The sequence below is a fragment of the Pristiophorus japonicus genome, chromosome 7 (genome assembly GCF_044704955.1).
Source record: "Pristiophorus japonicus isolate sPriJap1 chromosome 7, sPriJap1.hap1, whole genome shotgun sequence".
Taxonomy (NCBI): domain Eukaryota; kingdom Metazoa; phylum Chordata; class Chondrichthyes; family Pristiophoridae; genus Pristiophorus; species Pristiophorus japonicus.
Genome location: NC_091983.1, coordinates 102,975,190 through 102,988,463, shown reverse-complemented (window position 1 = coordinate 102,988,463; position 13,274 = coordinate 102,975,190). Strand labels below are relative to the sequence as shown.

General features: G+C 41.4%; 1 protein-coding gene and 1 long non-coding RNA gene across 3 annotated transcripts in view; one reads left to right on the top strand and one right to left on the bottom strand.

The window, feature by feature from the left end:
* The window catches only part of LOC139267217 (uncharacterized), an 85,507-nt gene that overhangs the window by 25,413 nt on the left and 46,820 nt on the right, over nucleotides 1-13,274 (top strand). Inside the window, exon 3 of one of the 2 annotated variants that reach the window (XR_011593858.1) lies at nucleotides 1,595-1,621. The exons of the other annotated variant lie outside the window; for it this stretch is intronic. This is a non-coding gene — a long non-coding RNA (uncharacterized lncRNA). The remainder of the gene's footprint in view (nucleotides 1-1,594; nucleotides 1,622-13,274) is intronic. 2 annotated transcript variants of the gene reach the window in all.
* The window catches only part of rhag (Rh associated glycoprotein), a 59,893-nt gene that overhangs the window by 19,726 nt on the left and 26,893 nt on the right, over nucleotides 1-13,274 (bottom strand). Inside the window, exons 5-7 of the mRNA XM_070885184.1 lie at nucleotides 11,434-11,600; nucleotides 3,657-3,794; nucleotides 148-281 (exon numbers count right to left, since the gene is read on the bottom strand). Coding sequence (XP_070741285.1) covers nucleotides 148-281; nucleotides 3,657-3,794; nucleotides 11,434-11,600 — 439 coding nt within the window. The remainder of the gene's footprint in view (nucleotides 1-147; nucleotides 282-3,656; nucleotides 3,795-11,433; nucleotides 11,601-13,274) is intronic.

Genomic DNA, 13,274 nt, shown 5'->3' with positions numbered 1-13,274 from the left:
GCACCCCTGGTTGTAAGGTATGCTGGTGGTTACAGGTCATATCTTATTACAGCCGTGTATAATATGTTAGGATACAGTTATATATAATAATGTAAGATACATGACACAAACAACACACAATAGATTGTATTACTTAGCAAAACTCACCCATCTCCATATACATTTTTGCTGGCCATCGCTGCTCCAATGATACCAGCCAGACCTCCAATTATTCCAGGCATGCCATGAAGATTATGCACACCACAGGTATCATGTATGTTCAACTTAGATGCAAAAATTGGCTGGGAAAAGATAAAGAATGCAATTAGTGGAACAACTGATTTTATTTTCTTTAAGAAAAGGAAACATTATTTTTGAATTGCATCCAGATTCTACAGCAGTGCATCATTGTAGAATGAGCAAGGCTGAGATCAAATGAAGAGAAAGACAGAAATAAAAGAGATTTAAAAATGTTGAAAGTACACAGCAGGTCAGTCAATGGATTATTTATCAGAATAATTTTGCTCAACATCTTGGTTCTGTCTGAAAACATAATCTTAAACTTCCTGTTGCTCATTGTTTCAGTTGTTTCTCCCATTTTCACTCCAACCGTTCTAGTTTTTTGTCTTTTACACTGTTCTGATTAACTCAGGGCAAACATCAAGAACCATGTGGTCCTGTTGCTTTGGCAGTGGCCCTTGATGTAAGTAGTGTACAAGTAATGCAGTGACAATTTGAATGAATGAATGAATATAAGGCATGTGGAGCATGCTGAGAGAGGGGCCAGTATTTCCAATGTGATCTAGAACTTTTAAGAGTTACTAGGAAAAAAATAAAGGGCTATGACAACTTACCTTTAGGAGAGGGGGAAAAATATTTCAGGTATTGAAAAGGCTGTAACTAGTTTGTAAATATTTATCAACCTTTCCAAAGTCTGTACAGGGGAAAGAAATGGCAAGCCAAAACCAAGGGAATGGAAAACCCTAAGTAGAGCCATGAAGTGGAGTCTGTGGGTAAGTGGCAAAGTGTCACAGCACTAAACCTCCTGCTTGATAGCTGGTGAAGTGGACGTGTAACTGCATGAGGTGGATGCGAGAAGAATGGCCCAATTTGTCATTCCAGAGCACCCTCCCCCAGGAATTCAATGCACCATGCCTGGAAGGAGGCAGTGACCTTGCAGTGCTACACCTGCAAGATCTGAGAATGGATGTGGGATAATATTTTATGCTTTAAGAAACCTGGCAAGGTCAAACTACCTAACAGTACCATGTACTAGGTACATGGCCCCTCTTCAAACTCGCCCGATTTTCATCCCATTGGAATGAAAATCTGAAGAATTCTACAGAATGCGCCACATTACCACCCAGGCAGCAAAGTTCAAAATTACCTCGCTCTCCCTTATTATCTTCTCTTTGATTCAACATTGAATTTAACAATTTCAGATTTTGTCTTCTTCGATTTTTCTTGCTGAATTCTTCCATTGCAATCTACTGTTTCCCTTTCCATTTTGAAATCTTGTTTAACTAACCTTTTGCCTTTTTCACATGTTTGATAATCCTTTCTACTCTATGAAGCCTTTTAAATCTCTTTCTTACATTTTAAAATCTATTTACAGGTTATTGAAACTATTAGCTACCTCTTGGTAAGTAGTTTAAATTCTTTATGTTGACCTCTATCTGTTATTTTCTTTGTCAAACATGGGGGAGTCCTATTAAGAGGCTCTGTCACTTCTGTTCTGAGAGGTCCCATCCAAACGGTTAAGCTGCCTTTCTCTTTCAGATATTGACTGGCCGGGTGTATATTTCCAGAAGTAAACACATATTTATTTTTGATGCAAAGAGACAATGGCTGTGAATTTTCTCGGAGCTGCTCCCACTCCATTACCATAACTTAGCTGAAAGTGCAGAAACTCCATTTACACATGTAAAGTAAGTTCCCACTGCACTTTTGGCGAAGTTATGGCAGTGGAATGGGAACAGCACTGAAGAAATTCCTGGCTAATGTTAAATGCAGACACGTTTTCCTTAGCTGATACTAATCTAACATGTTTAATAGGTTTCTAAGGAAGCATGGGGACATATGAATAAAAGTCACAGAATAGTATTTCTATCCTTTTTCTCTGTCTCCTTCATTTGCAGCCATATAATAAAAGAAAGGACTAGAATATTTAATGGAAATAAAATTTGTGATTGAAAGATGTGATACAGAAGTGATGGCGATCATCGGCGAGTGTAAAATAGCAGCTGATCCAGTCAGTTTCCTGCCGGGTGGGTTAGATTAAATTACCCTCATTTATGTCATGACTTATTCGTGAAATAACCAGTAGAGGTTACATCCAATGTTGCCTTATCATTTTTTTTTGGGTGCACAGCCCATTCCATGCGTTTTTTCCTAATTAAAAGCTGGCGAGTCGGCTGGGTGGGAGCTGCAAAGAACTGTGCAGCTTAAAGGGAACATTGGTTACATCAACAGTCAATCAGGAATAGTTGCAAATATCCTTGTGTAATTCAGTAATCCAGCAATAGAGGATTAAAATAGTGGCCCAGAAATTGCTGGAGTGGGGCGATGAGTGCTGTGAATTGGATTCTTTTCCTCACCCTTCAGATCGTATTATTTTTGTGCTGCAAATTTCTGTAAAATACGAATTGATAATGGTGTGGTGGCATTAACAGGGCATCTAGGACCTCCTGAATGACAGGGCCAACAGTCAATCTCCTTAACCAATGAAATTCAAGGATGGTGAAAAAGAGAAATTGATCAAATGACAGAGAAGGAAATAGGATGAATTAGAGGCAAATTAGATACAGAAAGAGAAATAAAGAGAGGGAAAGAAAGATTGGATTAAGAGATAGAGAAAAAAGCAACAAAAAGGAAAAGTGAGAAAAAAATTAAGACATTTAAAATAAAAAAAACCTCTTGGAAAAATTTTCTACCTGCAGGATTGAGTCTCCACAGTTTCAATTATTCCCTTTCTGGGCCTCTATGGTTGAGTCATGTCAGAACCATAAATCATGTCATTAACAGGGTCCTTACAACATGAAATACCTGCCCTAAATATCTGCAGCAAGATTCATTTGTATTTACAGCGCAAATCCAGCCATTCCTTGACACTCACAGGGTGGTAAATAGCGAGCTCCCATTTTTGTGGCATAAGTCGTCCAGCAATTTGGAGCAATTCGCAAATTATGATGTATATCTTGCCTGCCACAAATTATTGCTTTTTTTGAACACATTAATAATGGCGGTTGCCATTTCTGGCCCAATATTGGAGTTAGAATGTGCAAGAATATATTGTGAAATAGTTGTGGATCTATTCCATTCATTCATTCATTTAATTGGCTATTTAGTAAGTTTGTAGATGTTAAATAGATGTTATTTTCAGCTGTTATAATTGCAATTATACTTTTCTAAAATGATATGTTACCAGAAAATATTGGTATGTTGTTTACAAAAGTAGACAATTTAAATTATGTTGCTTTTTTAAAAAAAAGTTTGTAATTTTTCGTGAGATTGTACGTCATCAATTGTTTGGAAGCTCATTCATGTATATAGGATTTTACTCTTTCCTCCCTTGATTTTATACATAGGGAGGTTTTCAGCTTGATCAATTAGTACCAAACCAAGATGAGAGTAGATGTTTCACAAAAGCATTCAATAATGCAAAAGTCAAAACCTACTGTCAGATATTTAAATCCAACTGTGGAGATTATTCCAGCTATAAACCCAATCAGCAGACCTCCATAGGGATAGATCATCATGTCAGCAGCGGTTCCAGCAGCTACACCGCCTGCCAGAGTAGCATTCTGTATATGAACCTACACAAGGGAAAGCAAACACAAAGCTTCATGAGAAAAATAGCACAGTAAAACCTACTTGACAAATGTTAAAATTAGCACAATTTGCAGGAGTCAGTCAGATGAAAGAGTTTCATTGTGGAAAAAGTGCCTGACAGCAATTTTTTTTGATTAAAAAATGCCAAAAAATACTATATTAATTAACTCCTTTAAAAAAAGATGTAGATGAATATCTGGCTAAGAACAGGATTGAAGATTATAAGGCTGAACATAAATGATCCAAATTCTTTATGCAACACAATAGTGTTGGGACTACAAATAAGTCATCTGTGGAATTAAATTGAAATAATTTTATTGTGTAGGTTGCAAGTTTGAATTAATATCTTGTGGTTTTGCTAATTACCTTTCAGAGAAATTTTCACAGATATTTATCTTTTTGCAGGTTTTATCTGTGACTGGTTGCATCCTCAGGATTAAGTTAGTGGGATGAACATCCATAATAGATCAAATTGCATATTTTCCATAGAGCGAATCGGCTTGATAGGCTGAATTAACTTTTCTCCAATCTGTTCCAAACGGTCTTATGTTTGTATAAACCTGACATCACTTTTATTATGGTGATGTCACATACAATTGGGCACTGAATTCACAGTCTGAATACACTCTGAGTACACCATCATACCACCTTTGAAATTGACTGCGAGTTCGGGATTTGCACATGTGCTTGTGCTATATTCCGAACTTGCGATCTATCATGTTCTGACTCTGCATTGGCTTCACTGCACATTGAATTTACCCATTGAAATCAATGTGCTGACGAAAAGTTAGCAGATGCAGTATAATGTGGATAAATGTGAGGTTAGCCACTTTGGTGGCAAAAACACGAAGGCAGAATATTATCTGAAAGGTGGCAGACTAGAAAAAGGGGAGGTGCAACGAGACCTGGGTGTCATGGTACATCAGTCATTGAAAGTTGGCATGCAGGTACAGCAGGCGGTGAAGAAGGCAAATGGTATGTTGGCCATCATAGCGAGAGGATTTGAGTATAGGAGCAGGGAGGTCTTACTGCAGTTGTACAGGGCCTTAGTGAGGCCTCACCTGGAACATTGTGTTCAGTTTTGGTCTCCTAATCTGAGGAAGGACATTCTTGCTATTGAGAGAGTGCAGCGAAGGTTCATCAGACTGATTACCGGGATGGCAGGACTGACTTATGAGGAGAGACTGGATCAACTGGGCCTGTATTCACTGGAGTTTAGAAGGATGAGAGGGGATCTCATAGAAACACACAAAATTCTGACGGGACTGGACAGGTTAGATGCAGGAAGAATGTTCCCGGTGTTGGGGAAGTCCAGAACCAGGGGACATAGTCTAAGGATAAGGGGTAAGTCATTCAGGACTGAGATGAGGAGAAGCTTCTTCACTCAGAGAGTTGTTAACCTGTGGAATTCCCTGCTGCAGAGAGTTGTTGATGTCAGTTCATTGAATATATTCAAGAGGGAGTTGGATAGGGCCCTTACGGCTAAAGGGATCAAGGGGTATGGAGAGAAAGCAGGAAAGGGATACTGAGGTGAATGATCAGCCACGATCTTATTGAATGGTGGTGCAGGTTCGAAGGGCCGAATGGCCTACTCCTGCACCTATTTTCTATGTTTCTATGTTAATTGCTCACCTATTGCGCATTAATTACCTTGACATTTTTTACAGCTGGTGCAAACAGGTGCAGGAGCCTGTTGCATGATGTAGGGGAGGGGGGGGGATGAGAAAATTATATTAATTTTGAGCTAAGTGTACGCTACAGCCCATAAAAATTGAGTTTCATGGTTTTAAGAACACCTTTAGTAAAATGTATCTCAAGACTTTTCAGTGTTTGATTGAATTCAATAATGTTGATATCTTGGTTTGTGTATTAAATACTATTGCAATGATCATAATTTATTAATAAAATCGCATTTCTGGCTGCTAAATTATTTTAAATTCATTTTTTTTAATAGTCAGGAGTTAAAACCCAAAGCCTGACATCAAAATGTTTAATATATCAAAATGAATGTGAATTGAAGAAAAATGCTTAAGCAAGCTTTTGGAAAGTGAAGTGGGAATAGTAAAAATAAAACAAAGTGGACTTTCTGCAAAGTTTAATGCTATCCCATCGGAGATTTCTATGTTTCCTGATTGGCTAAGAGTCAGGAAGTGAAAGGAGCACCGCCCCACGTGATCCCAGGTTTGCATACGCACAACGGTGCCACCTGGGATACGTGAGCCACTACGTTGTACACAATTCTGCAGCGTTTGAAAGCAAGTTTTCACTAGGGGCTTCGCACAAGGTAAATGCAGATTTCATTTTGATGTTGGCGGCGTACTCCTTAGTTACGCCGCCGACCGCAAATTCAGGATACAATGGTGTGACAAAAATTAAGCATTTTTGTTGGATTTAATATGATAGTAGCTTTTTTAATTCTGCCATAGTACCTATTGAATTAAAAAAACAAGCTTCAGTCAGTAGAATGTTGTAGCTCATTGCGTTACATGAAGGAGGACACAAACAACCTTCCGGTTATAAAAGGGGTCGGGGGGTCTAGTAAGGAGGAGGAACTGAGGGAAATCCTTATTAGCTGGGAAATTGTGTTGGGGAAATTGATGGGATTGAAGGCCGATAAATCCCCAGGGCCTGATGGACTGCATCCCAGAGTACTTAAGGAGGTGGCCTTGGAAATAGTGGATGCATTGACAGTCATTTTCCAACATCCATTGACTCTGGATCAGTTCCTATAGAGTGGAGGGTAGCCAATGTAACCCCACTTTTTAAAAAAGGAGGGAGAGAGAAAACACGGAATTATAGACCGGTCAGCCTGACATCGGTAGTGGGTAAAATGATGGAATCAATTATTAAGGATGTCATAGCAGTGCATTTGGAAAGAGGTGACATGATAGGTCCAAGTCAGCATGGATTTGTGAAAGGGAAATCATGCTTGACAAATCTTCTGGAATTTTTTGAGGATGTTTCCAGTAGAGTGGACAAGGGAGAACCAGTTGATGTGGTATATTTGGACTTTCAGAAGGCGTTCGACAAGGTCCCACACAAGAGATTGATGTGCAAAGTTAGAGCACATGGGATTGGGGGTAGTGTACTGACATGGATTGAGAACTGGTTGTCAGACAGGAAGCAAAGAGTAGGAGTAAATGGGTACTTTTCAGAATGGCAGGCAGTGACTAGTGGGGTACCGCAAGGTTCTGTGCTGGGGCCCCAGCTGTTTACACTGTACATTAATGATTTAGATGAGGGGATTAAATGTAGTATCTCCAAATTTGCGGATGACACTAAGTTGGGTGGCAGTGTGAGCTGCGAGGAGGATGCTGTGAGGCTGCAGAGTGACTTGGACAGGTTAGGTGAGTGGGCAAATGCATGGCAGATGAAGTATAATGTGGATAAATGTGAGGTTATCCACTTTGGTGGTAAAAACAGAGAGACAGACTATTATCTGAATGGTGACAGATTAGGAAAAAGGGAGGTGCAAAGAGACCTGGGTGTCATGGTACATCAGTCATTGAAGGTTGGCATGCAGGTGCAGCAGGCGGTTAAGAAAGCAAATGGCATGTTGGCCTTCATAGCAAGGGGATTTGAGTACAGGGGCGGGGAGGTGTTGCTACAGTTGTACAGGGCATTGGTGAGGCCACACCTGGAGTATTGTGTACAGTTTTGGTCTCCTAACCTGAGGAAGGACATTCTTACTATTGAGGGAGTGCAGCGAAGGTTCACCAGACTGATTCCCGGGATCGCGGGACTGACCTATCAAGAAAGACTGGATCAACTGGGCTTGTATTCACTGGAGTTCAGAAGAATGAGAGGGGACCTCATAGAAACATTTAAAATTCTGACGGGGTTAGACAGGTTAGATGCAGGAAGAATGTTCCCAATGTTGGGGAAGTCCAGAACCAGAGGTCACAGTCTAAGGATAAGGGGTAAGCCATTTAGGACCGAGATGCGGAGGAACTTTTTCACCCAGAGAGTGGTGAACCTGTGGAATTCTCTACCACAGAAAGTTGTTGAGGCCAATTCACTAAATATATTCAAAAAGGAGTTAGATGAGGTCCTTACTACTAGGGGGATCAAGGGGTATGGCGAGAAAGCAGGAATGGGGTACTGAAGTTGAATGTTCAGCCATGAACTCATTGAATGGCGGTGCAGGCTAGAAGGGCCGAATGGCCTACTCCTGCACCTATTTTCTATGTTTCTATGTTTATATGTTTCTATTTTGTTGCAATAAATAGTCTGTTGAACTGAAAATAGATCTGAAGAATGGGGCAAGCCACTGAGTTCAAATATAAAAACCCTGAGTGATTTGTTCAAATATGTGTTTGATCGACAGCTCTTTTTGAATTTAATGGAAATTACTTAAGTTCATATGGCAAGTGTTTTGAAGGTATTTATCAACTTGTCTTTTTCAAGTCTGTTGCATCTCGGAAGAAAGTTAGTTAAGGCAGATAACTATCATAATTGCTGAAAAAATACTACAAAACAGAAAGTTAATTATAGCATAGTTTAGCATAGGAGCTACATACTATTTATTTGAATGAGAAGCTAGTAAAGTTGAACAACAACTGTAAAAAAAATATATATATGTTACTGCTACTATTTGCTTGTTTGATTTCTGCTTAATAAATCTGTTTGGCAGTTAAATTCTAAAACAAGATCTACTGCAGTGTTCTTTTATTGTCTTCTGAAGACGAGAATGCCATGAAGGCATGGGATGAAACCTGCTGAGATCATCTGAAAAGGGGATCTGTTTCCGGGGAACATAATGAATTTTACTTGGGTATCAGGGTAAGTGAAAACACACTCTGGGAGATAAGGTCACCGATGTAAGTAGTCTGACACAGGAAAGTCAACAACTGAAAAGGGTAAAAGGAACCCAAAAAATAAAACATGTCAAAGTTAGCAAAACAATCCTTCAAGAAGAGGGTGATCCTTCAACTAAAGGTCTTTTTTTGGAGGCTAACCAATGCACCATTCGATTTAGAATGGGGTCACTGATACTAGTATTAAATTTCTATCCATCAGCGGAGCAGTGATGATGGGGTCGTATGAATTCACTCTGTAAAGTCCTGTCACCTCAGTACAGATTCACACGAGGCATGTAGTGAAGTCAAGGTCACTCTGGACCTGCACCTTTATTTCACAGCTCTGGAATGCTGCACTTGCCTGAGACCTGTCCTTATATACCTGTCTCTTGCAAGTGCACCCCTGGTGGTAAGGTATGCTGGTGGTTACAGGTCATATCTTATTACAGTCATGTATAGCATGTTAGGATACAGTTATATATAATAATGTAAGATACATGATACACTCCATTGCTGTTTGTTTTGAACTATTCTGGCCGCTTCAGTCACCTGTATCCCTTTCTGTAGCAAGTCACTCTTGACATTGTCTATCCAGTGCTTCCTTGGTCTTCCTTTGAGACAAGATAGCTGCTCCTAGGCTGACAGTTCCATAGGGAGCTCCTCATTGCTTCACCTCTATCAATGGAAATCTGTTGCCATCCTTTGCTCTTTCTCTCCTAAATCTCCTCATTTCCAAACAGTTTTCCTAGCTCTATTAATTGGTGCATGTTAGCCCTAACTACAAGTTAACTGCTATTTTAAACCTCCATTATCCATCCCCTAACCCCATGACTGTTCTCTTCTTTTCTCACTGAGCTGCTGGATCACTTCTCAAATTTGGCTTCCGAATTCTTGGACATTTCTGGACATCAAGATTACGCTTCTGCACTAAATTACACCATAAGACTCATCTGCTGTGTCTCTGATTTGCTGTTCTGCTAAAATTTTAAAGTAACTTTGGTCAGCTATTACCCTTCCTCCACTTGTTCTCTGCTGAGCTGGGTAACTTGTTCCACCGGTTTTTCAGCTTTGAAGGTTTCTGGCTCGTGGTTTACATTTCTCCACCTCTTCTGATCTACAGTGACCTCCAACTTCACCATCATCTTTCAGCTCCACAGCCAATTCTGCACATCTCCTAGATCCTCATTCCCACGGAAATAAGCTCCATCCTCCAATTCTCTGCCCTTCAAATAGTTTCTGGATTCCAGGCCATTGTAACTTGAGCTTTCACATGTGCATTTTGTCTGCCACTCCAGACCCGAGCCGATCACTTCTATTTCCACTTTTTTCTCCTCAGCGGTGCTGATGACTGACAGCTGCGGACACACCGTCCCAACCCCACTTCTGCCCCGCTAGTGACGGCCACTCTGCTCCGCTCCCACTTCCGCCCCCATGATGATCCACTTCCGCCCCGCTGGGAAAAAAAAAGGGTAGGTGCACCCTGTTTCCGGTAGAAGGACAATTCCTACCCCTTGGACTCTAGTGGAATTAAGAGCTATGGGGATTAGGCAGGAAAGTGGAGATGAGGTTGAAGGCCATCCATGATCTGATTGAATGCAGGCTCAAGAGGCCATATGGCCTACTTGTGCTCCTAATTCTTATGTTCTTATATTGGGGTCACTGATAGGCTGGATCTGACCTGGGAATTTCTAACACTGTACTTAGGATCAAGTCAAAAAATGCAAAAATTAATTAATAAAATCCCCACCTGGTCTATTTTAATAATGGTATTGACAATTTAAAAATAAATGCCTCTGTTAAAATAGCAGTGAGACAAATTTGATATGACGTCATTATGTGTTCATATCATCATCATCATCATCATCATCATAGGCAGTTCCTCAGAATCGAAGAAGACTTGCTTCCACTCTTAAAATGAGTCCTTATTGGCTGAACAGTCCAATACAAGAACCACAGTCCCTGTCATAGGTGGGACAGATAGTCATTGAGAATAAGGGAGGGTGGGACAGGTTTGCCGCACGCTCTTTCTACTGCTTGTGTTTGATTTCTGCATGCTCTCGTGTTCATATAACATCATCAGCAGTCATTTCTACGCTTGTATTGATGTATTTACTCTCCGAGTTTGGAGGTTGAACACCGATTTTAGGCACTGCTTCATCATATGTATTAATTCTCGGTGAAGTTCATGGCTGAAAACTAAAAACTATTCATGCTAAATTTAAAGTCTAACTGAATTACAACAGAGGTAAATGACACAGAAAACTTCATCTTCAAATGGAATTACATTACTCTTGTGTTAGAAAGTATCACCCATCAACCCAGCCAGGGATTAATATCTACCAAATCCTTCCCTCCAAAACTCCCCAAGATTGAATATTGAATGCTGCACTGTTGCAAGACTAATGCAACAGATTAACGCGACTAATGATATGCCAGAAACTCTCAGAATTCATCCTATGGTGAGCAGATTTGAGTGACAGCAAGGTTTCGGATTTAATTTTCTGAGCATTGGTAGGTGGAGGGGTGGGGGGCGGCAGGGGGAGGGGGCGGCAGAGGTGGTAGGGGAAGGGGGGAGGTGTGGTTTGGTGGGGAACTGTTCCTCCTGTTACTTTGTTATTGTAACTATTATGTTTATGAATGGGATAACTCCTGTTAGTGGTCAATAGCTGAAGTGTTCCACTTCAAGCAATAATAGAAATGAGTCAATTAATGAAGGAGTCTTGTATCAAAAGTTGTCCTAACTGAAGAAGAGTAATATGATGTCCTGGTGCAAAATGGTTTAAATTGTGTTAAAATTAATAAAAATGAAAATATTCATCCTCACCATGTCCAGTTTTCCTTTCTTATCAAGCAAGCTTGAGAGGGCATAAGCAGTGAGCACACATGCAGCCAATGAGTAATAGGTGTTGATGATGGCTCTGTACTGTCCATCGGGGGATTCTACAATGGCAGAGTTGAAGCTTGGCCAAAACATCCATAAGAAGAGAGTACCTGTAAAATATTTAGAGCAATCTCTATTTATATTACAGCTTTAATAAGACAATGATTTATGTGGTAAACAGAAATCTTAAAATATTGGTTACATTTATAGACGGAAGAATAACAAATTATATTAATAAATCTATATTGAAATACTATGGTCAGAATTTTCACCTTTGCGTCGGGTTGGATGCATCCGGGTTGTGTAGCGGGTTAGAAACAAGATATTCTGGGCAATGTGTTTTTCAAAGCGACTTTCACTTAATGGTCCCAATTGAAAGAGTCATGCACACTTCGCGGCCCTATTAAATGGTACAGGTCTGATAATGTCATTGATGACGTGCTTCCAGCCGAGATGTTTAAAGTAGCCTTTCACTGAACTCACCGGATGATTTCCAGAGGAGAGTGGAAGGTGTGAAAGAAAGGCCACAGGAGAGCTGAAACTTTTCAAACATGGATAGCCAAAGCTATCTGGCGATACATGGATAGCCAAAGCTGCACTTCGGTTCTCTGATTCTTCCTTGCATAATCTTGTGGAGGCTGCCAGAGCACACAGGGAGGCCCTCTTCCCTGCTGACAGACAAAGAAGACCTCCACAAGTATCAAAGAGAGATATTGTTGAGGTCAGCAGCAGGGATGTGGTCAGGAGGACCTGGATACAGTACAGGAAGCGCTTCAATATTTCATGAGGTCAGGAAAGGTGAGTGCAATGCCACACTCACTTTCATCCTGAAATGCCTGTCAACACATCCCCATCACTCTGCCTTCCCAAGCCTACTCCTGCAAATCATTCCTCACACCAACAGAATGTTCACCCATCCCTCTCTACGTATATACTCACATCCCCCTCTGACTAACCATCCCTCAAACTCACTCTCATCCTAATGCAATCAAAGCAAGTAACACCACAGAAGGAGGCCATTTGGCTTTGGCACCCCACTCCCTCATAGTCACCCTCTACAGATGTAACCCATCTGTTCCTTACACTCATGCCATCACTCTCACTCAAACTTCTCTTCTTTCCTCTCTTGCAGGAGAAGAGAGCCCACAACAACAGGGAGAGGGAGAGAACTGGGGGTGACCTCCAGTAGTTTCACATCTCGCAGCAGCAGAGGAGGCGGCTCTGGAAATTTCGGGAGCTCATGAGATGTCGGAGATGGAGAGAGGGGCACATCCCAGAAACCTGGTGATAGTATCACATCTCATAACGCCACATGGCATACAACAATCACCTGTATGGTGACTAATGTCAGCAGCTAGTGAAAAGCCATCATGTAAAGTTGATAAAGTTACCCATTTTTATTACAGGTTGATTGTCCAAAATCTGGAGTTCCGGAATCCGGAATGTTCCGGAATCCGAACTCCGGACCGATTGGTGGCAAGGTCGTCCAGAATCTGTAAAATGTTCCGGAATCTGGACCCACCGAACCTGCCGACCTCGAGGTCCTGCCGCTGCCCGACCTCTGGCCTCGCCTCACTGCCCCTCGCCTTGTCGCTGCCCGACCTTGGGCCTCGCCTCGCCTTACCTCGAGGACTCCTCGCCGGCCCGCCTGAACATCTCCTTCGCGATGGGGCCGCCCGACCAGCTCCTCCGGCGGCAGGGCCCGCCTGAACTCTTCCTCAGCGGTGGGACCCCGGCCGACGACCCGAACAGCTTCTTGACGAGCACCCCCCCTCCCCCACCCC